The sequence below is a fragment of the Lipomyces oligophaga genome (assembly GCF_038497815.1).
Source record: "Lipomyces oligophaga strain CBS 7107 unplaced genomic scaffold V1516scaffold_1, whole genome shotgun sequence".
NCBI classification, from domain to species: domain Eukaryota; kingdom Fungi; phylum Ascomycota; class Lipomycetes; order Lipomycetales; family Lipomycetaceae; genus Lipomyces; species [Lipomyces] oligophaga.
The window spans coordinates 442,733-470,103 of NW_027117785.1; the positions used below are offsets into that span (position 1 = coordinate 442,733).

Below are 27,371 nucleotides of genomic sequence, written 5' to 3' on the forward strand. Positions count from 1 at the left end.
TCAGTCAGGAAACGGTTGGAAACGTGGGTTTTCTACTTGGAAATCCGTTTGTATTTGCTTTCGTTACGGCTTATTTTTGTTTATCGTGTATTAGATTGCCCTGTTAACAGACTTGGTTGCAGAAATTTCTGGTCGGACTCGTAGGTTTATCGATTTATTGCCTAGCCGGTTCTTTGGCGGTCCGAACGATCCTGATTGAGACTGTTAGTTTCGACTCTGATTACGGCTATCTTGCACCATGTTGGAAGGTCTCGTCGCTTCTCTGCTCAACAGATTTCTGGTAAGTGTCATCACCATTGAGAAGATCCTGACAATAACTAACGGAGCTTTTCTTTTCCATTTTCTAGGGTGCCTATGTAAGATCACTCTATTTGTCTCTTTCAAATTGCTCACCAGTCGTCTCCGTATCACAAACGGCATATTAACTGATGCGGCGTCTTGGTCAGACCTAGCTAACGTGAATCGTCTTCTTAGGTCAAGAATTTCGATCCGAAACAGCTGAATATTGGCATTTGGAGTGGCGATGTTAAACTGCGGAAGCTTGAATTGAAACGAGAGGTGAGTTTTATTCTGCCGCTCCGTGTATAACGTTCACACTAATACTTATGCCCTAGGCGCTAGACAAGTTTCGTTTGCCGATCGATGTCGTCGAAGGTTATCTTGGTGACTTGACTCTTCAGATTCCTTGGTCAAACTTGAAAAACAAGCCTGTAAAAGTGATTATTGAAAATGTCTATGTTTTAGCAGTTCCCAAAGCGAATCAAGAGGTAGGTTTGGATATTGTGCGAAGGACGTTGAAGGAATACTAACAGATCAAGTACGATGAAGCTGAAGAAGAACGCCGCAAACAGCTCCTGAAAATGGAAAGATTGGAGGATTTAGAACTTCTCACTCAGGCTCAGCCAGATGCTATTTCTCCTGAAGAACAGAAAAAAAATCAGAGCTTCACTGAATCTCTAGTTACAAAGGTAAGACATAGGATGCCACTATTTTTGTGATCTTCCTATATTAAGAGAAATTAGATAATCGATAATTTGCAAATCACTATTCGGAATCTTCATTTCCGGTACGAAGATACCATTTCAGCTCCTGAACATCCTTTCTCGCTTGGTATTACTCTCACTGAGTTCTCTGCGGTCTCTACTGATTCGGCCTGGAATCCTATCTTCATCCAGGATAATGCATTGGAAACACATAAGCTGTCGAGATTAGAAAGTCTTGCTGTCTATTGGAATACTGATTCCGAACTGATTAGTGAAAGGCAGGGACCTGATGTCATTACCCAATTTGTCGTCTTACATGAGAAGTTTGTCGGTAAAGACATCTCCATTCGAAATCAATATATTTTGAAACCTGTTTCCGGACAAGGCCGCATAGCTATTCATAAAGGATCAGCTACCGAACCTCCGAATTCCAAAGCAGAGCTGATTTTTGATGAAATCGGGTTTGTATTAGATGAGTATCAGTATCGTGATGCTCTTATGATGGTCGATCTCTTCCATTTTTACGTTCGTACGGAGCAATTCAAAAGCTTGCGACCGAAAGTTACTGTTGCCGAGGATCCCAAACAATGGTTCCAGTTTGCCGGTAATGTGGTCCTACGAGAGATTCATGAAAAGCATCGGCAATGGTCCTGGGAGTTTTTCAAGGAACATATCGCTACTAGGAAACGATACATTGAACTTTATAAGATCAGAGCTGTTGCAGATCCAAATAGTAAGCTTACTGATGCTGAGACTGAAGAACTTGGCAAACTTGAATGGAAGCTTTCATTCGACGATCTAAAGTTCTATCGTTCGCTGGCTAAGAGCGAGCTCCGCAAAGAGCGACGAAAACTTGCTACTATCCAGAGCGTGGAACAAGTGGAGAAGCCAGCAGAGCCAGCTCAGAAAGCCGGTTGGTTTAGTTGGGCTTGGGGTTCTGGTACAACTACCTCTGTAGCAAAGGAATCAGAAGAGGCTACGGTTATGACGGAGCAGCAACGAAAGGAGTTATATGATGCAATTGAGTGGGATGAAGACCAGAAGCCAATATCGGATACATCATTTGATCTTCCACGCGATGCAGTGAAGATGCAATTAAAAATTTCTTTGGGCATGGGCAGCTTTGCACTAAAGCGTGATCCCCGCGGAGAAGCATCGGAAATTCTCAAACTGCTCTTTGACACATTTTCTCTCAACTATCTTCAACGTCCCGATTCATTCCTCATGGACTTAACCCTGATGGAGCTTAATGTACATGACGGAACTAAAGTAAATACACTGTATCCGGATATTGTGCGCGTCAAAAAACCATCTGACGAGCTTAAAGAAAGGCCCAGACTGATCGAACTAGATTCCTCAGATTCTGTGGATGATGTTGAGGACGCTGTTCCATTTTTTTATCTCAGTTTTGAGAAAAATCCATTAGATGAATCTGCGGACTCCAGTATGATTATGAAGGTTGGCAGCATGGAAATCTATTATAATAAGGTTATCATCGAGGAAATTGCTCAGTTTTTTAAGCCTCCAAAATCTCACATGGAGAGTTTTGGTGCACTTCTGTACGCTGCCGGCGCCACTATTGAAGGCATCACAAATTCAACACGCGCCGGTCTCGAGTATGCTTTGCAAGAACATAAGACTCTGAACGCAAACCTTAACATCCAGGCTCCCCTTCTAATCTTGCCCTCGAGTATGACCGAGAGGAATGCACCTTGCATGGTTTTGGATGCTGGTCACGTCAATATCGTGTCAAATCTGGTAGACAAAAATGTCATACGTGACATTCAGAACAAACAATCGTCGGCATATGTGGATGATGACTACGAAACTTTAAAATCACTTATGTATGATCGATTCCAGTTAAATTTGGAAGATACTCAGGTATGTAGAAACTTTCATCTGGATCAGAAGTAAGCAAACTAATATTTGATCAGGTGCTTGTGGGACCAAATGTTGAAGAAACTATTGCTCAGTTGTATGCTTCGACTGTACAACACAAAGAGTTCCACATTGTGGACAAGATCAATATGAGTCTACTGGTTGAAATATCAATTGTAGCCCAAACATCGAATCTTACTAAATTGCGTGTCTCTGCTCATCTTCCGGTACTCCACGTATCTATATCAGATGTTAAGTATAAAACTCTTATGCATCTTATAAATACGAGTGTACCAAAACTTTCGTTTGTTGATGAAGATGACTTAAGCTATATGAACATGCCTTTGGAAGATAGCGAAGAAGCTACCTCACAGACTAATCGACGAGGTAGCACAGCTTCTCAGAGAGGTCGTTCGCCGTTGTTTACTTTTAATTCGTCGCTGGAGGAAAACAAAGGAATAAGCATGGATGACTTCGTTGATGACGATGACGATGACGATGACGCTGATACGTTTGTGGACACTGAAGAGACCATTGGTCCGGCCTCGCTCACTCAGTCAAGAGGCGCATCGGCAGCTCCAGAAGTGAATCTCAATCAACGTACTTTTGAATTCAATTTCAAAGTTGATAAGATGCAGGGATCGCTATATCGTGGCACTGTCTTAAATGGCGAAAACAATACGGAAGATGAATTTGGAGCTTCTCATCAGCTCGTCGATATTATTCTCGACAATTTCGACTTGATGTTCTATACCAGAGCTTTTGATATGCATGCTGAAATTATTCTTGGTCAGTTGACCGTTGAAGATAAAATTGATCCGAACCCCCTTCCAGAGTTTAGCAGATTGATATCATCGTCTTCCTTCTATGACAAGGAACAAGAGATTGCTGACATCGCATCCACAGATAGAAGCAAGTCTAATCTTTTCCACATCACCTATTCTAAAGTACAAAAGGATTCTCCTGAATATCTCTCGTCCTTTGAAGGAATTGATCAAAATGTCGAACTGTTAATCTCTACCCTCAATTTCGTCATCACCAGAAAGTCCATATTGACTCTTATGGCCTTCATTCCAACGATGTTTTCTTCAGACGAGACTGAAGAAGAAGAAAACGCTTTAATTGAGCTAAATGAAGATGACTCAGAAACTGAGATTGCTTCAACTATCGTGAGCGCGGATGGCGGGCCTGATAAAATGAAGCTAAAGTTCAAACTGTCAAGTATTGTTCTGACTTTAAATGATGATGGTGTTCGATTATCAACAATCAGGATCGATCAAGCTGATATTGGAATTTTTACTATGGGGAAAACAATGCGTGTTGGAGGTCGCATTGGAAATTTTCTGTTGCAAGATCATTTGACAGATGAGCTTGGCCATTCCTATTCCAACCAGTTAGTATCTATTCAAGGTGACGAGCTAGCTGATTTCCGTTATGAGACATTTGACCCTCGAAATCCTATGGTATATCCTGGTTATAATTCATCTATATATTTCCGATCTGGGTCGATCAAAATTAATTTTGTTGAGGAATCTTTCCAGAGCATACTTCTATTTCTGGAGAAGTTTGCAGAGATGAAAACTCTGTATGATTCTGCTCGTCAGGCTGCTGTGATTCAAGCTTCTCAGATGAAAGATCCGGATAAAATACATTTCGATGTCATTGTTCGTACACCTATCTTTGTATTTTCTCGACCATGTCCTTTCGACAGCTTGGATGAAGGTTCAGATAGCCTGGCACGAACAGATGTAGTCATAGTTCACCTTGGAGAGCTTTATATCGAAAATGTCTTCAGTACATTGAAAGACGAAAATATTGCAGGTCCTATGCCATCTGTCAATAAGATCAATGCAGGACTTCGCCAAACCAGAATCACGTCTAAATTCCATTTTCCTGACAACGTTGTTCAAGAATTGCAGATGATTGACAATCTTGATATTTCGTTTAAAATGGTTTATGTTGAACATCGTCCGGGACTGGATCGCCCAGCCCTTGAAATTGTTGGTTCAATGTCGGACGTCAACCTCAATTTGACAGAATCAGAATATATTTTCTTCATTAATTTCTTGAAAAATTTATCATCGACATTTCAATCTCCTCCTGAGCAAATAGCTGAAGTTTCGGAATCTAGAGCAATACGCTCCTCCTCTGAAATTGAGAGTGAACGAGCAACTCGCCGTATGTCGAAATCTATATCTATTAGTCGTCGAGGAAGCGTAAAGGATCAAAATGAGTCCAAAGGACTGCAGACTTTGGATGTTTTCACAAAAATTGATTTTGTCTTCCGACTACAGACTTTATCTTTGGAGCTGTTCAATGACACCAATACTGGAACGGTCACGTCGAACCCTGCAACGCTCTCCAAGCTTGCTTTGAGCGGGACAGATGTCAAGCTGAAGATGATGTCTGATGAGGCTGTCGAATCAGAGTTTCATGTGAGGTCATTCACAATTGTCGATAGTCGTCAAAATCAAAAGAATAGATTCCGAGAGATTGTCCCATCGATCAAACACGATGGCTATCAATTTATGGCGAGCATATCTACAATGCAATCTGATAAAGGTGGTACTGATGTAACTGCTGTTTTATCGATTGATAGTCCGAGATTCATTTTTGCGATTGATTACCTATTTGCACTCAAAAGATACTTTGTCGATTCTCTGCAGACGGAAGAAGATTACAGCCATTATGGAGAAGAAATGACCAGCGACTCAGAGGACTATGGTGCTACATCTTCTGAGATTTCGCTTGTTAATGCTCAAACCCCAGCAGATAATGTAGATCAAAATCTTTCTGTCGTTGACCTTGAGCAAGAGAAACCTGAGGGATCCTTGTCATTCCGTATTAATGTTGTTGATGCCTCTGTGATTTTGATCGCCAATCCTCTTACTTCCAGCTCTGAGGCCATTGTGCTCCGCATTAAGGAAATCCTGCTCACGCAACAGAATGTTTTTACCATGACTTTGAACCAGGTGGGAATTTATCTTTGCAGAATGGATCTTTTCGAGGAAAACCGACTGCGTATATTGGATGATTTCAACGCTATTTTGTCCATTGACAATAACTACGGTAGGCTGCAGCATAAGACCTTTATCAACGCTGCCGTCGATGCACTAGTTCTTCGTATTTCTCTCCGTGATATCCTTTTAGTGCTCTCTATCGTGAACAAAGCCTCTGAGCTATCTCCTGAACAGGCAAAGCCAATGCCTAAACGACCGTATTCGCGTTTCTCGACGAATAAGCGACTTAAACAATTTTCCAAAGGACCGTCTCGAAAGAACCCAGACAATGGAAAGACCGGAAAACTGTCCACTCAAGTTCAGGCTCCTAAATCTGGTCTCTTACAAAACGAACAGCTTTCTGCTGATTTTGACGGTCTAAGATTGGTATTAATCGGAAGTATACATGAATTGCCTTTATTGGACATGTGTATTAAGCAATTCCCGATCCATGTTAGAAACTGGTCCACTGAGATGGACGCTGATACCAGCGTGGAGATGTTTGTAAATGTTTACAATTATTCTCGATCTGCTTGGGAACCCCTGATTGAGCCATGGTATCTGGGTTTCCATATGACGCGAACTATTGACCCGCCTAACTTATCTGTCAATTTTAATTCTAGACGGAAGCTAGAATTGACCGTAACATCGCAAACTATTGCGATTTTGTCGAATGCTGTGGACATGGTAGCAAGTGACAGTGATTTGCTTTCCAAGCCGCCAGATGCAAATGCTCCGTATCGCATTAAAAATCAGACTGGTTATGCACTGTCGGTGTGGGTTGATGACACCGATAATCCTACTTATTCCATGGCCAAAGAAATTGCGGATGGAGAGGAAGTACCCTGGCGTTTCGATGACTGGAGAAAACTTCGCGAGGTATCTATTTATTTAATTTTTTTCAAGTGAACAGTACTAACTAATCTAAAGAACCTAAGTGACGACTCTCAACATGGTACTATCGGTGTGCGTCTTAAAGATACGCAGTTTGACGCCGTGACTCGCATTCAGGCTACAAAAGAGGGCGAAACTTTATACGTTTTGCAGCCGAAGGCGCAGAAAGTAGCTCACAGACTAGTTTGTGAAGTCAAGCTGCGAGAAGATAAAGTTAAAAATATTATCCTTCGATCTGCGTTGTTAATTGAGAATGCGACTCAGATTCCTATACATATGAAGGTGGGAGAGGGCGATGTGAGTCAGGCCAGAGTCATTGAAATTGTTCCTGGTGATAGTTATGCTGTACCAATTCACCAGTTGTACGATCAGTCCATTAAGATTAGGCCGTTACCTGGTCTGGGTTTCAAATGGTGCGAGGAGAAGTTGTACTGGAAAGATATGCTTCAGTGGTATTCTCCCTATTTGAACTGTCTGAGTAAGGTTCGCGAACCAGATGAAGAACAGAGCTCTTTCTACTTTCAGGTTTGCGCACTATATGATAAAAACGAGCCTCTTGCGAGACTTTATCCTCACATGAGAATTCGCTTATGTGCGCCACTTGAAGTTCAAAATCTGTTGCCTTATGATTTCAATTTTTCGATTTATGATAAGCGTACAAGGAGGGAATGGTCGAACTTTCTCAGAAAGGGCTTGCTCAGTCCCGTTCACGTTGCCAAGCTTGATCATTTGTTGATGCTGAGTGTGCATATGCGAGACAGTGGCTTCGATCAGAGTCAATATGCAGTTATCAATTCCGGTAGTCAGGTCGAGTATAGAAGAGAATATACGGTGGCATCAACCCATCGAAATGGACAGAAGCTGCGTTTAAATTTGCATTTCTATGAAATTCCAGAGAGTGGCGGATCATTCAGAGTGTCCATCTATTGTCCATATGTAATTTTGAATGAGACGAGCGTCAACTTACAATTGAAGTCAGGTTCGGTAATAGCTTCTTCAAAGTATCGGGAAGTAATTGTAGATGGTGATGGTAAGTTCTAAGTGCTCTTCTGATTTGAATAGGGTTGATGCTTACTTTACTTAGATTCTAAGAGACGAGCAATTCCAATGATGTTTTCGTATCTTACGAATGACAGATCGAACCGCGTGGCTATTAGGACTAGTGGTTCTGTATGGAGCAGTCCTCAAAGTTTTGAGGCTGTTGGTAGTGATACTGATGTTATGATTCCATCAGATGATGGACGTAGAGAAACCCACTTTGGTATTCATGTTGGGGAAGGGCAAGGAAAGGTTAGTAATGCTCTGTGATGAGTTATCTATTTTGCGATATGAGTACTTCAGCTAACATATGTTAGTATAAAATGACGAAAGTTGTTACCATCACTCCTCGCTTTGTTCTACACAACAAGTTATCGGAAGTTTTGATACTTCGCGAGCCAGGTTCCTCTGTGATTACGACGATCAATGCAGGAGAAGTCCTTCCGTTGCATTTCATGCAGAAGGTTCCTGATAAGCAGCTGACTCTTAGTTTTGCTGATGACGGCTCCCCTTGGTCTGCACCATTCAATATTTCAGATTATGGTCGTACTCATGTCAAAGTCGCTAAAGTTGGATCAATGCAGCGATTATTGAAAGTTGATATTTTGATCGAGCAAGCAACTATTTTTCTGCACATTGGTCTCGAGAAGAGCAACTGGCCTTATTCGCTTCGCAACTTCAGCAACACTGAATTCACATTCTATCAAGCGGTAAGTGATATATCTTACGGAGGTTCATTCTAATATTAATTCTACCATAGAATCCTTATATCACATATGATGATGATTCCGATAATTTGTATAATCTAAGTAACAGCAAACGATTCCGTCCCATTACTTATAGACTTCCAAAAAAGAGTGTTATGTCATATGCGTGGGATTATCCGGCTGCTGTGAAGAAGGAGTTAGTGATTTGCGCAAATGGAATTGAAAGACATGTTCCGTTAGGAGAGATCGGAGATCAGGTTCCTTTGAAGATAAATGGCACTGCTCAAGTACCAGCTTCAACTATTGATATCAACGTTGTGGCGGATGGACCCATTCAGACTTTGGTATTGTCGGATTATGATCAAAGTCGCAGTCTCTATAAGCCCAAGCTTAATATATCCCAGAGCAGTGTAGGTTCTGGTAGCGCCAATAGTAGCTCAACTGCATTTGAGCCAGTTGATGACGATAGCGATGTCACGGTTCGAATTGGTATCTACTTGGAAGGTATTGGAATTTCTCTTGTCAATACGAGGATGCAAGAGCTGGCCTACATCACGTTCCGAGGCTTGGAATTTAAGTACAACGAGAGCGCTATCTATCAGACAATTATCACGAAGATGAAATGGTTACAGATTGATAATATGCTGTATGGAGGCATTTATCCGATTGTTCTTTACCCTACAGTTCTACCGCAAACTACAAAGGAAATGGACAGTCATCCAACTTTATCTATGTCGTTCACACGTGTGAAAGATGAATCTCACGGAGTCTATTATGTTAAATTTGCAACAATTTTACTTCAGGAGATGACAGTAGAAATTGACGAAGACTTTTTATTTGCTGTGCTGGACTTCTCTAAAGTTCCTGGTGCGAGCTGGTGGAATAGCGAAGAAGACAAGTTATGTGACGATATTCTTGAGATCCCAGAACCAGCGCAAGAAGAATCAGGACAGGATATGTATTTTGAGGTTTTATCAGTTCAACCAGCACAAATTAATTTGTCATTTGTGCGCACTGAGCGGGTAAACGTTGAAGACAAAACTTCGTCAGCAAATGCTCTTATGTTTTTCCTTAATATATTGACGATGGCAATCGGAAATATCAATGACGCACCAGTGAAGCTGAATGCACTCGTGCTTGAAAATGCACGATTGCCAATGAAGATGCTGACACAGCTGATGGCAGTACATTATCGCAACCAGCTAATGCTGCAAGTACACAATATTCTTGGTTCGGCGGATTTTATTGGAAATCCTGTTGGGCTTTTTACGAATATCAGTTCAGGCGTTATGGATATTTTTTATGAGCCGTATCAGGGATACATAATGAACGATCGACCTCAGGAATTCGGTATAGGACTAGCGCGGGGGGGATTCAGTTTTTTGAGGAAAAGTGTATTTGGTGTGTCGGATAGTATTATGAAAGTCACGGGTAGTATTTCGAAAGGACTGGCCGTTGCTACGATGGATAAGCAGTTTCAAGACAGACGACGGATCAGTCGGCGACGGAATAAGCCTGCTCATGCGCTCTATGGAGTTGCGCAAGGTGCGAACTCTTTTGTGGAAGGACTTGCAAGCGGAGTTTCAGGACTAGCACTGGCACCAATGAAAGGTGCGTCGGAGGAAGGAGCGGCAGGATTTTTCAAAGGACTTGGGAAAGGTCTGATAGGACTGCCTACAAAGACTGCTACAGGACTACTCGATCTTGCTAGTAATGTTAGTGAGGGCATTAGGAACACTACAACAGTATTTGATGCGCAACCGATAGACCGGGTGCGGCTGCCTAGATACATTGGCCGAGACCGGACTTGCAAGCCATATAACCAGCGGGAAGCGCTGGGACAGATGTGGTTGAAAGAAGTGAATGAAGGAGATTATTTTGAGGAAGAATATGTTGCACACGTTGCACTTCCTGGCGAGGAGCTTGTTGTGATAGTGACGTACAAGCGAATATTGCTTATAGACACACGTCGGCTTGTGACTCAGTGGGACGTGCAGTATGGCCAGCTTGAGCAGGTAGTACAAGAACGAGGCGGGATTGGACTTGTGCTGCTACAGGGCACACCAGGGCCGTTCATTCCGGTTGTGGATGAGGAGGCCCGGCAGTATCTGTATGCGAAGATTGGGATGGCCGTGAACGACTTCAACGAATATAGACAGGCAATGGTATGAGCCCGTATACGATTTAGGTATTGTTAGTGACTGTGGAGAATAAATTAGCGTATTGTTTTTGATTTTCCTACTCTGGGAATTTGTATGTAGCAGTGGCAGCTATATGTGTCTCTTCTGAGGGTGGCAGCGATCTGTTTATCTCGACTGTGTTAAAAGAAGTATAGCGGACTATCAACCGTGTCGCAACCTCCCAGTGCGGTGCATTCGGCCAGAGAACGAACAATGCCACAGCTTCATTGTGTGTGTCACGTGATAGAGATCTCAGCGCTGTCCACGTGATGATATGATGGCCGGGATTGGAAATCTAGTTTGTAGGGCCGGCAGCGGGATTTTGAGATCTCCACGGCGAGGGGAAGATCAGTAGAGCAGGTCTAGAAGCGAGAAAATCGAGCAGATGGGCCATAGGAGTGTCATAATTGATTATGTTAGCGTAGCAAAGGAGAACTGGCTGGATTACGAGATGAGGTGGATCTGCGCAGAGAGCGGTTGGGTATGCAATTCAAACAGAGCGGGAGATTTTGTTCTCTCCTACGGGCGTTATACGCAGAAACATGGCAGATGCTGGCCTGGCCCAAAACCGCCCCCTTTGGGTTCGCAATTCAACGCGACAGAGCAGGTAGGAACAGTAGGATAAATAGATTGAGCCGAAAGAGAATAAAGAAGCAAAATATTATTGGTAGTAGAACAGCTAATGTTTTATTTTAAATTGGACAACAGATCGCAAAAGCCTTGTTGGATTGTTCTCTGGTTGTGAGCCTTCTTGGTTTACTTGTCCGCTGTGCTTGCTCATAGTCTCCGCTCCGCCATCACCCGCTTTTCCCATCGCCAGCCCGGATTTACTCACTCCTGCTCTTCTCTCCCATCTCTCTCCCTCGCCCTTCCACTCTTCTCCTTTTCTTTCTTTCTCCCACTTTTTTGTTCTTGGTCGTTTCTTGATTGCGCAATTCGGCCGTTTCCGTCGTCTACGTCTCTTTCTACCGCGGCTTTTCGCGCGACCGTCCATGGCCGCGAACGCAAACTGGGACATCTGGGGCGCGTCCCCGCTTGCCTCCACGACCTCGCCCGCGTCGCCGCCCTTTGCTGCCGACCCGGGCACCCAAACTCGTCGGTTTCCTCAAGGTATGCTTTCAATTTGTTTTGCGTTGCCACGGTCTTTCCACAGATGCATTTTCAGCGTCAATTGCCGCTGGCTCGACTATTCGATCAGCGCCTTCTAGACCCTCCCTTGTGTCTCGCAGGCCTTTCCTAGACGAGATTGATGGTACCTTGCTCCCGCTAGTCGTCGTGCGCCTCACATCCCACTCCTTGTTACCACCGACCAGCTAGCTCCACTCTAGTTGCTCTTTGGTTTATTCTCGGCGATTATTGTTATCAGAATCAGACCTGGTTTAATTGTTTCCAATTCTCAGCTCATACTGACTGTGTTTTTTTTGTCTTAGATGATCTTTCGCCCCACTCTCAGCGCGCTTCAGTGACAATGCTTCCTTCGATTAAGTCTGGCGTAACGGCCTCATCATCGGCTTTCGCGATCGCCTCTGATTCCTCTTCGGCAATTGTCTCTCCTACTGGCTCCTACTCCGTCCCAAACGTGTCTGCTTCAATTGGACAAGTCTCGGTTTCCGATCTAGGACGCGACCAGGATCTCGATCTACGACCTTGGCAGTCAAACTCTTCCTCATCCCGCTCGCCTCTTTGGAACCCATCGATACTAGATAACCCTAGTATATCTCCGCTCAATGCCAGAAAGCTTCCCGTCGATTTGGATGTATGCTATTTTATCTTTGATTTAATATTTGTCTGTTATACTAATTGCTCTTAATAGCGGGCTGATTCTCCGCGTGACACTCCCTATGCTAATTTTATTCCTCGTCAGCGATTGGGATCGACTTCGTCAACTTCCATGCATTTTGATATTAGATCGCCTGGCTCAATTCATTCCGCCATGCTCAGTACCGGTCCTTCTCCCGCGTTATCTCATACTGCGCCTTCTCCAGCTGTTGCAAGTTCTGGTCTCATCGCAGGCCAGTATACTGTCTCCAGTCCATACTCGGCTATATTCTTAGATGATGGAATCGATGATGACGATACTGATGAGCTGGCCATAATGGAAGATCATATAATGAAGGCTGATTTTGGTGGCTCCTCTATCTCTGGGCCTACCTCTGCTTCGTACCCTCGTCCTTCAATCGCCTCTTCGGCTTTATCTCCCTCCTTGTCTCAAAAATCTCAGGTCCGAATTGACGATGATTCTGTTACTATTTCAGCGTCAAGTCCTACACCTCCTCTCTATGCTAGTCTTCCTTTAGCTGCCTCCACTCCATCAAGTGTAGGTAGCAACACAATTGCGTCGTCTTCGTTTTCTTCAGCTTCATTTGCGGGCAGAGACCGTTCTGACAGAGTTTCTGATCCTCTCGCGGATTCGACTCGTTCGGTCGAATTGCTTGCAAATTTAAAAGCTCTTAACATCGACCCGAATTCAGTTCAACCGACTTCTAGTCTCCAGTCACAACAGCAACGAACTTCTCCTGTGTATGACCCGATGATCGACCGTGTTATTTCCCCTTCTATCTCCTCTCAGCCTTCTGCTTTCTCTTCGTTTAATCAGTCGAATATGTACAATACCCAATCTCAGCAGGCTCAGTTTGGATTCAAAGAAGGTTATAATGTTCAGAGATTTCCTATGTGGTCTCCGCCTAGTGTGGATGATAGGTTCTATTCGCGGATGCAGCAGCAGCAACAACCACAATTAGATTATGAACTAGCTTACTCTTCTCAGCAACAGTTAAATCCAATGGACTCGTTATCGGAAACGAGAAACGCGCAGGCTTATATGAGTGATATGTCTCCTGGAGATCTGACTGCTTCTGATTACCAACGATCTGTACGTCAGCCAATGTATAATTCTCAGCCTCCACTCTTTTCACCGTCAGGGACTCCTGGTGGCCAGAAGTCTATTGGACAGCATCCCTCTACTCTTTCCGGTCAGACTTCTATATCTCAGTCTCAATTCCAGCAAGCTCAGTCCCAAATTATTCGCGGTGCTACTACGGGGAAGTTGGGCCCCCAGACCTCTACTCAGTCTCATAACGATCGAAAGTTTCGTCGATCTCTGCATTTAGGTCAGGCAGGTGGTGCTCCTCAAGGAGCGCCTGGAAGTGTTCTTTCGGGAAAGTCCTCAAAAGTAGTTTCTCCTCCCTTGGTATCTTCAATGTATAGAACGGGATCTGCTTCGCAAACGGAATATCCATCTTACAGTCATAGTAGATCTGGAAGCATGAGTTCTGGAACAGTAACTCCTTCGATCCCTTTGACTGGAGGCAGCAGTTCTAGCGGATCACGTCGGAATCACAGTATTTCGAATTCGTCCCCTATGTCGGAGGATCCAGCTCTGTGTGGACGTTCTCCGTTATTGGAAGAATTCAGAAGTAGTAAGGGCAAGAAGTATGAATTGAAGGATATTTATGGGCACGTTGTTGAGTTTAGTGGAGATCAGCATGGATCACGGTTTATTCAACAGCGACTCGAGACCGCCAATTCTGAAGAGAAGGAGACGATTTTTAATGAGATCCGGTCAAATTCTTTACAACTTATGACGGATGTGTTTGGTAATTATGTGATTCAGAAGTTTTTCGAACATGGTAACCAAATGCAGAAGTCTATGCTTGCTAGACAAATGGAAGGTCATATGCTTGCGCTGTCATTGCAGATGTATGGATGTCGGGTCGTGCAGAAAGCAATTGAGCACGTATTAGTCGAGCAACAAGCTAGTCTTGTAAGAGAGCTGGAAGGTCATGTTTTACGCTGTGTGAAGGATCAAAACGGTAATCATGTTATCCAAAAGGCGATTGAAAGAATTCCGGCTGAGCATATTGAGTTTATTATTATCTCGTTTAATAAGCAGGTATGTGATTTGGCGACTCATCCGTATGGATGTCGAGTTATTCAACGGATGCTGGAGCACTGTGATGATGATGCGCAGAGCTCCATTTTGAAGGAGCTGCATTCGTATGCTTCGTATTTGGTGCAAGATCAATATGGAAACTATGTTATCCAGCATGTGATCGAGCGAGGCAAACCTGAAGATCGAGAGAAGATAATAATGGTCGTTCGGGATAATGTTCTTGTGTTTTCAAAGCACAAGTTTGCTTCAAACGTTGTGGAGAAATGTATTGTATATGGCGATGAAAGGCAACGACAGGCACTTATTGATGAGATTTTTCGGGCTCGTCCCGATGGAACGTTGCCGTTAACATCGATGATGAAAGATCAGTATGCTAATTATGTGATTCAGAAGCTGCTGGACGTGACGAAAGATCAGCAGCGAGAAGATCTAGTAGCAAAGATCATTCCTCATTTACAGTCACTGAAAAAGTTTTCTTATGGTAAACATCTAGCTTCGATCGAAAAGCTGCTGTATGTCTCCGGCGATGAGCCTGGTAGCCCTACTAGCTCGGGTCGTGTCAAAGGTGCTGTTCCTGGGCTAGATGGTTCCGCTGACATGGATGTTTCTGTTCCAAACAGAGTCAACTCTATTGATGCACAGTCATCAGAAAGTAGTTCACTGAGTTCATCAACCGCTCCCACGTCGACTTCTGAAGAAGGCAAAGACAGTACTTTCATTTGATAGGACCTTTATCAGTTCACAAATGATTATTCTTTATATCTGCGCAACTTATCTGCTTTGATTGGACGTTGATTAGACTGGATGATTTTTTTGCGCCTGCTTGCGACCAAGCAATAGTGAATCCGGGGTATATATAATATAATATTGGTCTATATACGAGTGAGAGAATACGAGGCGGACTTGTTGGGCTTGTACATGGGAACTTAGTGATTGATTGATTGATTTACTGATTTGGATATAACTTTGCATTTGTTTAGTTTTACTAATCTTTTTCTTTTGTCGAGTATTATTTTTATGTATTATTTTGTACACACGAGGCTAGATCGTCGACATAAAGGATGTCGGTAGATCTTAGTATATATATATTTCTTATTTTCTATATATTTTGTAACTGGTTATTTTTTGTATATTTTATCAGAACTAGCTATTTTTGTTTATTATATTGATTATTTTCACTTTTTTCTGAGTATAAATAAGACGGTGAATACTCTATATTGGACGAATGCTGATTTATCCCAATTAGGGATCAACAAAATTACTGATTTAAGACAAGGGACATGAATGCCCTGATCTGGACTAGTGTGCGGCGAACCTGTGTTATCTGACAGATCCACGATAGCCGGCTAGGGGGGAACGAGAAAGAATGGGTATTAATGAGCGTAATTACCAGTTAGGGTGAGAGCATGTAGTAAAGGACGTTTGATAGCATTTGCTTGACTATAGATGGTTAATGAGCTGGTTTCGTGATTTGGACGGGACAGCGAGAAAGAGAGGCGGCGGTACAGGTATAGATGGGTACAGTGGTGTAGTAGCAAAGAATAACGTGTTCAGTTATCGCTATCAGTTAGTAGTCTGTGAGGGCAAACTAGTACTGTAGAGAGTAGTTGTTAAACAACAGAAAAAAAATTAAACTCTTAAGGCATAGCTATCAACAATTCTGCATATCTGATTGCGAATTTCGATCAATCTGCAGAACTGATTGGCAGTGGCTGTCGCATTGTCAGATCTCATCAGTTCGACCTAGAACTGTTCAAACCCCCTCTTCTCTCCCAGCGACATCGTGTCTGCAGATTCCAACCCATCTTATCTCTTTTCTTTTCATCCCGCCCAATCAAAGAACATAAGTGGTTTTTGTTCACGCTCAAGCAGACTGCAAGAAGAGAAAAGACATTTCTTTTGCGTTCTGATCGATATTCGTCTTTTGTTTTTTGCTTGTCGTACGTTCGTTCGTCTGTCTTGCAATGGTCGAAAGTGGATATACCGAGCTGGTCGACAGTAGTACCACGCAGGAGCCGCCAAAGTCGCCTGTATGGCGGCAGACTGCTGCTCTCACCGGCAAGTCGTTCATTACCTTTAAGCGTGCCTGGTTCTGGATCATCTTCCGATCATTCATTTTCCCTATCGCGTTTATGTGGATCTTGGTATGTTTTTATTTTTAACTGAAACCCCGAGAGTTCTGTTCTGCCACTTGCTATTTTCGGCTTACCGCAACTGGGTTTCTGCTTGAACCGTCACGCGACGATTCGATGTTTGTTTGCAGTTTGAGTCGTACTAACTTCACGTATTTAGGGATATGCACGTAATCTATTCGTCCCTGCAGCTACCTTTGGTGTCGCTGATCCCGCTCCTGTCAGGCCTCTTGCTGAGGCGATCGGTGACCGCGATTTCGTGTATCTGGTAGAAAACGGAACCGTCACGCCGGAACTCCGCGAGTTTATGATGAAAGTTACCTACGGCATTCCTCCCGAACAGGTTTATGAGATCGAAGATGAAATTGAACTTCTCACTATTTGCAAGCAGAATCTCCGTGGTTCGTCTAACTGTATCGGCGCAGTTCAATGGAATACCTTTGATCCAGACTTAGGTTACTATAATTATACCCTTCGTGCTGACGCTGGTCTGTTCCGTGTCAAAGTAGATGATCATACCAGTGATGTCGAACGTTATCTACTTCCTGTCCAGTGGGCTGTGGATGCTGCCATTCTGGATCTTGATCAAACTGATGACGCTCCTGATGTCATTGCTTATACTTCTCGTTCTCAGGAAGAGCATGAACAGGATATTCGTGTTCGCTACATGTCTGTTCTCATCAAATACATGTCACCTGCTATGTTCATCGCTATCATTGGTATTACTTATCATCTTTGTGGTGTCGTGGCTCTTGAACGAGAGGCTGGTTTGTCGACTTTGCTTGAATCCATGGGCTGCTTTAAACTCGCTCGCCATCTCTCCTTTTTTCTGTCGTTCTCCGCTCTTTACCTTCCCGGCTGGATCATCGTGGGTATTGCAGTTGGACGTACTATGTTCTACAACACAAACTTGTTCACCATTGTCTTTTTTCACGTCCTCAATGGCTTGGCAAATGTTGCGTGGTCTCAGCTTCTTGCGCAGCCATTTAGACAGGCCCAGCTTGCGGGTATCATTTCCACTGGTATTTGTGTTTTGCTAGCGATCATGACCACTGTTCAGTCGACTATGCATCCAGAGGATAGTGCAACTGCTTATGCGCTTGGTTTCATATTTCCTCCCATGAACTATGTTTATTATATGCAGACTAACGCTCGTTTCGAACGTGCAGTCATGCCTCTTAGTCTGGGTTCCGCACCTCCAACTGGATTTCTTATCCCTGGTGTTTTCTGGCTTGGAGCGATTGTTCAGATTCCATTGTACTTTGGCTTGGGAATGGCACTGGAACGTGTGTTGTATGGTACTCATGCTAGAACCAATGCTGCGTCGCCTGATCCAGATACTGCTCTTTCTATCAGCCATGTTTCAAAGATCTATCACCCTTTCACATTTGGGGGCTTGTTTTCACGCTCCAAGCGTCTTCCTCCCGTCGTTGCAGTAGATGATTTGAACGTTAAATTCCGTAATGGCGAGATTTCCTGCTTGCTTGGTGCTAATGGATCTGGCAAGACAACCACTCTCGAAATGATCGCTGGTATTCAGCATCCAACTGAAGGTACAATTGAGTTTGGTACTACTACCTCTCTTGGAATCTGTCCTCAGAAAAATGTTCTCTGGGATGAGCTGGATGTTGAAGAGCATATTCGAGTTTGGGGCCGTGTTAAAGGTACGCCGGCATCTGTACTCGAATCTGAAATTAAGGCATTGGTTGCTAAATGCGACTTGGTTCCTAAGCGCAAGTTCCTCTCCAAGAATCTCTCCGGTGGTCAGAAGCGTAAGCTTCAGCTGGCTGTCATGTTTGTCGGTGGTTCTAAAGTTTGTTGTATTGACGAGGTTTCTTCGGGATTGGATCCTTTGTCGCGTAGACATATTTGGGATATCTTGCTTGATTCGCGAGGTGAACGCTCTCTTGTTTTAACTACTCATTTCTTGGATGAAGCTGATTTGCTTGCTGATCATATTGCAATTCTTGCTCGTGGTGTTTTGAAGGCTACTGGATCTCCTGTCGAACTTAAAGAGGGTTTTGGTAATGGCTATCGTGTCTTTTCGATCACTCCTGGAAGTGGTCGTGAACAAGTATATGAGGCTTCGACTGGAGCTCAGGTCACTGAGGTTGTTTCTCGTCTGGAGAATGCTGGGCATAAGGAACTCCGAGTTTCTGGGCCTCAACTCGAAGATGTATTTTTGAAGTTAGTTGCTGATTCCGACTCTGAGATTCAGGAACTGCTGGATGAGAACGATTACGAATTTGATGAAAATCAAAGTTTGAACAGTTTGACCGAGAAATCGTATGGCGCAACAGATGAAAAGTCAGGACTTCTGTCGGGAAATCAAAAGGCTCTAGATCTCAAGGCGGGGCAGATTGTTGGAATGAGAGGTGAGAAATCAGTAGAGGTGTAACAAGTTATCATTGATAAGCTACTAACAAAATGGGATGTAGGTCAAATCTGGACTATGATTTGGAAGCGAATGGTTGTGGCTCGTCGCCATCCTCTTCCAATACTTGGAATTTTATTTCTGCCAATTATTGTCGGTGGTATTACCATGATTTTTGTTCGTAGCTATATGGGAGGTTCCTGCGCACCTGAAGATAATGTTTTGGAACAAGTTTTCAGAGATGTTTCGACCCAAAATTTCACCCAGCAGACGCTCCATGTTGTTGCTGGACCTTCTCCTGTTGATTCTGAAGGCGCTCTTGAAATTCTTGGTCCTTATCTTGCTGCTACTGATGGTTATAATGGAACGTACGCCGATGTTGTTGGCCAGGGAGCTAATTATTCCGATATCCTTGCCAACAATGTCACTCTTGTGAGCACGATCGATGATTTCAAATATGTGATTGCTGAGAATTATTCTACTGTTAATCCTGGTGGTGTGTTTGTTGATCCTCCTACAATTGCGTTCAAAGTTAATGGTCCCGGTATAATCACTGGACCTCTTATGATGAATGCTCTTGACAATGTCCGAGGTCAGGGAAATGCTTTGATCGTTACAAACTACTCTCCGTTCCAGTTCCCTTGGATTTCGTCCATGGGTGATACGCTACAGTTCATTATCTATTTCTGCCTTGCTATGGGTGCATATCCTGCCTTTGCCGCTCTGTATCCTACTATGGAACGACTTCAGCTCGTTCGTCCCTTGCACTATTCCAACGGTCTGCGCGTTGTTCCTTTGTGGGCTGCCTACACGTTGTTTGATACTTCGTTTGTATTGATCTCGTCAATTGTTTGTGTCATCATCTTCGCTGCAGCAAATCCATACTGGTATGGCCTGGGATATCTTTTCATTGTTATGTTTCTCTATGGTCTAGCTTCAGTTTTATTTGCTTTCATGATTTCGCTGATTGCAGCTACTCAATTGGCTGCCTTCGCTTTGACCGCCGCATTCCAGTGTATCTACTTTTTAGTGTATTTAATTGCTTATTTAGCAGTTAATACTTTTGCGCCTGCTCTGGAGACCGACCGAATCCTTGTTCATGTTCATTTTGCACTTGCGGCTGTATGTCCTATGCCGAATTTGATCAAGGCGCTATTTTTGTCGCTGAATCTGTTTACTGAAATGTGTGATGGAGAGATGGTTTGGAGTTACTTTGGCAATATCCGAGCATTTGGCGGTCCGATTTTGTATCTTGTGATGCAGTCGATTGTCTACTTTGGGGTTCTGGTCTGGTGGGATTCTGGTCGGTTCCGACTGAGATTCACGCGCAAGTTCCGTGTTGAAGATGCTGAGCAGAAAGCACTTATGCTAGATGGGGATTTAGTTGAAGAAATCCGTAGGGTAGAAAGTCCCGATGATGGATCTGACGGACTGAGAGTTGTACACATGTCGAAGAGATTCGGTAATTTCGTTGCAGTTGAAGACGTTTCATTTGGAGTCAAGCGGGGTGAATGTTTTGCGTTACTTGGACCCAACGGAGCTGGAAAGTCGACCACTTTCAACATGATCCGCGGAGAGATCATTCCTTCTGCAGGTGATATTATTGTGGAGGGAATATCTGTGAATGAGAATCGTGCGTACGCCCGAACTCATCTTGGTGTGTGTCCCCAGTTTGATGCGATTGATCAGATGAATGTGTTGGAGACGCTTACATTCTACGCGCGACTTCGTGGTCTCAAGGGCGCTGATGTGGAGCACAATGTTCAGGCGCTTGTGCGAGCTGTTGGTTTGACGCGATTCAAAACACGGATGGCGGGACGTTTGTCTGGAGGCAACCGAAGAAAGTTGTCTTTGGGTATTGCGTTGATGGCCAATCCTTCAGTTTTGCTTCTTGATGAGCCTTCGAGTGGTATGGACGCAGCAAGCAAGCGAGTCATGTGGCGTACGCTTGCCAATGTGTCTGGTGGTCGTAGTATCATCCTTACAACCCACTCTATGGAGGAAGCTGATGCTCTATGTTCGAGAGCAGGTATTTTGGCCAAGAACCTTCTTGCGGTTGGTACCAGCGATCGATTACGCGAGAGATTTGGTGATGCGTACTATCTTCACTTTGTCTGTGCTAGTGGTATGCGTGCTACTGATGAAGAGATGATGCGTATTGTGAAGTGGGCCCAGACGCGTTTTGCTGGCCATGCTGTCCGTGTGGAAGACAAAATGTACCACGGTCAGGTGAAGGTAGCTGTCCGAACAACGTCCAGCTTGGGCGAGAAGAAACTGCAAGTGTCTGAGATTTTCCAGGCCATTGAGGCCGACAAGCAGGAAATCGGAGTTGTGTACTATGCTGTATCACAGGCTAGTCTGGAACAAGTGTTTTTACGAATTGTTGGAGACCACAACGTTGTTGAAGAGGGCTATGAACAGAAGTAAATGGTTCCAAAAGGACGACTTCTGGTCAAATCTCGGGTTATTTGATATTTTATTTTATTTTATTTTTGTTTATGATATGTTGGACTGACATTTACTCTGTTTTGGATGTATAGAGAATATGCTGGTGGGCAGGTATTGTATAGGCTGGTTGGTTTTTATTTTTTTCATAGAACGGCGGAGGCACAGATAGAGAAGTAGTGGCATGCGGGCAATCTTGTCTAGAGAGAGGCAGGATGGGTTCAATGCGTTTATAGAGCTGCTTCTGGATATATATAGATATATGTATAGATAGATATAAGGAGAGAATTGGAGATAGAATGTTACCGTTGGACTACTATTATAATGCCATTAGGTGAGCACCAGGTTGCCAATAGTTTACCGATCGTTTATCAATCGTTTGCCAATCGTTTATCGAACGTGTACCATTGGTTTACTTCACGAGCTGCAGTACTACAGATGTATAGACAGCTTACTGTTGCTGCTGCGACTACGCGACTTCCTGGGCTGTTGCTATATTTGTAGTCCAAGACGTCAACAGACTGTCTGTGTTTGTTGCAAAAGCATTTCCGGCCAGTCCGGCCAGTGTGCAGCTCAGCGGTCGTGCCAGGTCTGCTCCGGAGGGCGGTCGTTGGCTGCCCGCAGCCAGCCCAGCTGGACTCCCAAGCGAGGGTCGTATGGTCGTCGTGGAAGTCTGCCCACGTGATTGCGATGTTAGGGTGGCCATAATAGGATGTGCGGCCGGCAGAGGAGCGAATTCCAGGTGGAAGTAGTGGAAAATGGGCGCTGGCGTGTCGTCGTTTCCGCGGGAGGCGCACAGGTGGTAGCAAAGGCAGCAGCAAGTAGCGTCGGCGGCGGTGACGGTGACGGCATGCGCCTTAAAAAAGTGTGTGGGAGACTGCGGTAGGTGGACAGCTTGAGTAGGAGAGTAAAGTGAGCGGCCGTAGTTAGGTTGACCTGGAGTATCGTTGGGCGGCGGGATTTGGCTAGGATTTGGCTGAATTGAGATATTTCTGCGTACAAAATCCGAAGCAGATAAACATTAATAAAATAAAAGTCTGGCACGGAAAATGGCGCGTTTAGATGCAAAATTATGTCCTGAACGCTGTTCTGTGGATCTGGTTGCATGTGAGTGTGTGGCCGCTGCTGGCGGTGCGGGTGGCAGCTCCCATCCTCATACAGAGAGAAACGAAAAAGTGCAGAGCCAGTTCGCGTATAGAGTTGGTTCGCCTTCCCATTTTTTCTTTCCTCCCCTTCTATCACGCAACACTAATTTGCAAACTTTTCTTTGAATATAAACAACACTGTTTTTCCTGAAGTTTTTAGCTCCATTTTTCTATTGATCCTCGTCTGTTTCGTTCGGATCTCCTTTTTTTTGATTCTTTCTAGCCCATTTATCGCTTCGAATCGCTAGAGCGTCGCATCGTCTCTCGCGTCCCCACCGCAAGCGTACTTTTTTCACACTGGCAGTTCTCTTCGTTCTATCGCGCCGTCTTCGCTTCTGCGACATCTCTTCAAAGAAACCGCCGTAACTTGTCCTTGCGTGTGTGTCTCCGGAACTGTATTGTTCCTTTCGCTTCGTTTCTCTTCCTGTACGGCCCTTGTTCTTGCGGGGCTACTCCCTGAAAGGGTTTTTTCTGCGCCTGTCTGCCTCCTCCTTTCTCCTCTTCTCAGTCCCGTCTGCGAACTCCTCCGTCTCGCCACTTGGACTACGGATCAGCGTCATTTTTTATCGGCCCGTCTTGCAACCTAGCATTACGTCTATTTGACTGGGTTGAAAATTAATTTTCTTCTTCTCCACTAAGTTGGTCCTATTTGTTGTTTAGTAGAACTTTCGACGTTCTTGTTTGGGAGATTTGAGAAAGAAATAGTCTGATTCCGCCCGGTTGATCTACTTTTTGATTTCTTCTTTTGTTCCCTTTTATTTTTCTTTTCTTGTTCTTACGGCTCTCTTTTCGTCTGTTACGGCGTCTTCTTTATTCACTCTGGCTCAATCAGTGCTGTTCCTCTCCGGTTACTACCGGATCTTTCTCTCTGACTTTATTCGCTTCCTCTACATCCGTTAGCGTTTTTATCTTCCCTTGCTAGATTTTTGTCTACTTGTGTGTTTGTATTGTGTATGTATTGTCTTGTTAATAACCTGAAGAAGGCCTTCTTAGACTAATTTCATTTTAGAAAAATGGAGGCCTCGCGTGCAAATTCCCCCATCGCTGCTTCTACGGAGCTCTATGATCACCGCCACCAGCCCGATTCGCTTCCTGTTCGCGGCTCTTCATTCTCCGATAGCGTCCACAGCGGCGTGCACAATCGTTCCGCCTCAGTTGGATCAGTTCACCTTGTCCGTCCTCGCCTCGACAGTTTTTCTGCAGAGTCGGCCATCTATGATGGTCCGCCCTCGGACTATGATGGCGAAGGCGAGCAGGAGCATGCTGATAATCGTTCGACTCGTGCGTTTGGTCCCTCCTTGCGGCGCAAGACTTCCAATAATACGCCTCAGATTCGTCCTGGCCAACCGTCTCTCACTGTTCCTGTCATTACTCAGTCCGTCGAGTTCAGTACCCCGTCATCTCCTCCTAAGGCCCAGAGGTCTGCTGGTGGCCCAAATCTGTCTGAGCCGGTGAATGCTTCTCGTGGACGCAGATCTCGTCGTCATTCGAATAATGAGCAAATTTCAAATGCTCGTCGTCCAACTTTCACCGAATCTAGCCCGGTCCCGAGCCCAACCCAGCCTCATAGAGGATCTGTAGAGCAGCATGTTGATGAGAAAAGAGCGGCCATTGCAAAGGAGCGCCGTATGAGTAAGGAGAAGGACGATGCAGCTACGGTGTCGTCGCGTCGAGACTCGGATAGTGACTCTGAAGCCCCTTCTCGTGCAAACTCTGACTATGAGACCGAGGAAGATGTTTGCTTCCCCATGCCAATCGAGCACCAGAGGATTAATGGCATTGATTTCCAAGAAATCGAGGAATATGCAGCTGCCCAGCGTCTCGAGCAGTGGTATCCGTCTTTGACTCGTCGCGCAGACAATGATTTTGGTGGTCGACGAATGACCTTTTCCAGCACTGATCCTAGTAGCAATGTTACACGTCCTTTTATCCCTGGAATGCTTGGAGCAGCGGGCGATATTCATCGTGCATCCGCGCCTAATAATGGTCCTGCTGGTGGTCCAGTGGCGGCCGCGGTGGCAGTTTCTGCTGCTGTAGGGGTTGCTCCAGCTGCCTCGACGACGACCTCAAGCAATGCTGGTGCTAGTAACGCCAGTGGAGGCAACACTTCATCGGATTCTGAAAAGAGCATGGTAGACGACATCGAAATGATGAAGTCAAAGATGCTTCCTCCTGGAGTAGCTGCGAAGTTTGCGGAAGCTGATGACCGTTTCAGTTTGTTTTGCTCAGACAATGAGGAGACTATTCATGCCCCTGAGATATGTCTCCTAACAGCGCCAGATCAAAGCTTTGCTGATCTATTTGACAAGCGTAATGGTACGTGGTGGCTTGACTGCATGGATCCGACGGATGCCGAGATGAAGATGTTGTCTAAAACCTTTGGCATCCATCCGTTGACCACGGAGGATATTCGTGTGCAAGAGACTAGAGAGAAGGTCGAGCTCTTTCGTTCATACTACTTCGTTTGCTTCCGTACGTTTGAGCACGAGAAAGAGAGCAATGAATTTCTGGAGCCGTTGAATATGTATGTGATTGTTTTCCGTGATGGTATATTGTCGTTCCACTTCTCGCGATTCGATCATACAGCAAACGTTCGACGTCGTATTCGACAGCTTCGAGATTATGTGAGTGTGTCAGCGGATTGGATATGCTATGCTCTTATCGACGACATTGTGGATGGATTTGCGCCGATTATTCATGAGGTTGAAAAGGAGGCTGATGGCATTGAGGATTCTGTGTTTGTTGCACGGGAGTCTGATTTTGGACATATGCTTAGACGTATTGGCGATGCGCGGAAGACTGTGATGACGCTGATGCGTTTGCTGTCGGGTAAAGCTGATGTTATTAAAATGTTCGCAAAGAGATGCAATGAGCAGTGGGATGTTGCACCGAAGGGCGAGATCGGACTTTATCTAGGTGATATTCAGGATCATATTGTGACAATGTACCAGAATTTATCTGCGTATGAGAAGATTCTATCTCGTTCTCATGCAAATTATCTTGCGCAGCTGCAAGTTCAGTCATTTCATGCGAATAATCGGATCACAAACATGTTGTCGAAGGTGACTTTGATCGGTACGATTTTGGTTCCGCTGAATTTGATCACTGGTTTGTTTGGCATGAACGTACATGTTCCAGGCGAAGGTCAGAGCACATTGGGCTGGTTTTTTGGTATTGTAGGAGTGATTGCGTTTATTGTAACCACATCGTATTTTATTGCGCGGCGATGGCTGCGGTTGACCGAGCAAGAGCAGGAGCCTGCCGTGCGAGCGGAAGCAGATGAGGAGCGATTACTTTCTTCAGCGTAACATTTTTTTAAGATATTTTGTAGTGTCGGAATAGAGATTAATGAACTTGAAAATAATATTAATAATATTGATAGCAAGTGCTGTGAAGAGGATGTGTTTACAATTGGTGGTGATGAATGTTGTTTGAGTCTGTGATTTGCTGATTTCTTGCGAAGAACGACCATTTCCAAGGCGGAGCTAGTGGTCTGAAGCCGTATAATCTAGGGAAGATGTCTTCGAAGAAAAAGTATACGTGGCCTACGGCGATACCTAAAAGGTCGCCTTGCGGGAGATCGCCAGAGATAATGTAAGCAAAGATAAACAATATCCAAGGAAGATAAGGTGCGGAGAAAACAAAGAGGCCTAAGAAAGATAGATTGACGGTCGGATTTCTGCGAGCCCAGATGTAGACCAAGGAGAATGAGAGCGGAGAACCGAGAAATGGCAGAGATGCAAATGGCGAGAGCAAGATAAGTGAGGATGCTGAGTAGAGGAGTAGCCAAATGAACTCGGACGTCTTGTGGAGATAGAAAGATTCTTCGAGCATACGGGGGTATCGGGACATAAAAAATATATGGAACACAAAGTCAAGCGATAATGGACCAAAGTATATGAATGACGTAAGGAAACGCCAGTACTGCTGTTTCACGATCGCTGAATGGTACGAGTAAAATAGCTGGAAGGGCGAAATCACTTCACAATGCACCAATGCCGACGCAACAACTGACAACGTCATCCAATAGCGTGTCACTGGCGGAACTGAATAAAACCATGTCTCCAATGGTATCACAACATCCATTTTCCGGAGCTTCCTTATTTCGTTTAAGAGTCGAGGTTTGATTCCACCTTCTTGATTCGAGCCCGTATACTTTCGTTTAAACACCGCAAACAGTGATCTAACTCGGGATCCGAAGATTCTCAAACAAAAGGTCCAATCTATGAGGAATCTATTTCGTCTTAGCTTTTTTTAATTGCTGTACCTTGCTTGGGCAAACTTCAAATATTTTGTAGCATAAACAATAGAAATTGTCCTTTGCTACATGTAAGCTTGGGATATAGTTCAGTCTTACCGGAAGCGACGTAAGCCGCAATTTCTATTCAATTACACAATCGCGTAGTAATATCGTCTTATTCACAATAAATCAATCCCCAAATTTCAATTATAACTCGATTACACATAATTCAAATCAAAAGAAAGTCTGAATAGCTGTACTTGAGAGAATCGCGACACAAACGATAAAGAGACAGTAGTACGACTAATACACAGAACTGAAACAAGTAAAAAAACATAAAAACACATCAAAGTGGTCCCAAGTACGATTCCGCTTTCGCGTCCGCTTTCATAACGATCTTTAATATTTACCATCCGTACCCAGGTCATGCAAAAATATATAATATAAAAATATTCCCTTCAGTC

At 44.3% G+C, this 27,371-nt stretch overlaps 5 protein-coding genes across 5 annotated transcripts; 4 read left to right on the forward strand and 1 right to left on the reverse strand.

The window, feature by feature from the left end:
- The first annotated feature begins 32 nt into the window (after positions 1-32).
- On the forward strand, positions 33-10,741 carry V1516DRAFT_644614 (uncharacterized protein). The gene is made up of 12 exons (XM_066920151.1): positions 33-140; positions 209-280; positions 348-356; positions 475-558; positions 615-767; positions 819-968; positions 1,023-2,864; positions 2,918-6,739; positions 6,791-7,784; positions 7,839-8,044; positions 8,110-8,502; positions 8,553-10,741. Exons 2-12 carry the CDS (start codon positions 239-241, stop codon positions 10,668-10,670), a joined length of 9,813 nt encoding a protein of 3,270 aa, XP_066779616.1. The 5' UTR covers positions 33-140; positions 209-238; the 3' UTR covers positions 10,671-10,741.
- Positions 10,742-11,671: 930 nt separating this feature from the next.
- V1516DRAFT_661513 (armadillo-type protein) lies at positions 11,672-15,294 on the forward strand (the record flags this gene model as incomplete). Its single annotated transcript, XM_066920368.1, has 3 exons — positions 11,672-11,789; positions 12,110-12,435; positions 12,493-15,294. The coding sequence occupies 3 exons, from the start codon at positions 11,672-11,674 to the stop codon at positions 15,292-15,294; spliced, it is 3,246 nt and encodes a 1,081-aa protein (XP_066779617.1).
- A 1,081-nt stretch (positions 15,295-16,375) lies between these two features.
- V1516DRAFT_667624 (uncharacterized protein) lies at positions 16,376-21,838 on the forward strand. The gene is made up of 3 exons (XM_066920879.1): positions 16,376-16,715; positions 16,864-19,078; positions 19,142-21,838. The coding sequence occupies exons 1-3, from the start codon at positions 16,536-16,538 to the stop codon at positions 21,502-21,504; spliced, it is 4,758 nt and encodes a 1,585-aa protein (XP_066779618.1). The 5' UTR covers positions 16,376-16,535; the 3' UTR covers positions 21,505-21,838.
- Positions 21,839-23,680: 1,842 nt separating this feature from the next.
- V1516DRAFT_618213 (uncharacterized protein) lies at positions 23,681-25,975 on the forward strand (the record flags this gene model as incomplete). The annotated part of the gene is made up of 2 exons (XM_066919397.1): positions 23,681-24,587; positions 24,690-25,975. The coding sequence occupies 2 exons, from the start codon at positions 23,681-23,683 to the stop codon at positions 25,973-25,975; spliced, it is 2,193 nt and encodes a 730-aa protein (XP_066779619.1).
- A 19-nt stretch (positions 25,976-25,994) lies between these two features.
- Positions 25,995-26,991, reverse strand: V1516DRAFT_667628 (Derlin-2). The gene has a single exon (XM_066920880.1). It carries the CDS (start codon positions 26,751-26,753, stop codon positions 26,073-26,075), a length of 681 nt encoding a protein of 226 aa, XP_066779620.1. The 5' UTR covers positions 26,754-26,991; the 3' UTR covers positions 25,995-26,072.
- Between the last annotated feature and the right edge of the window lie 380 nt (positions 26,992-27,371).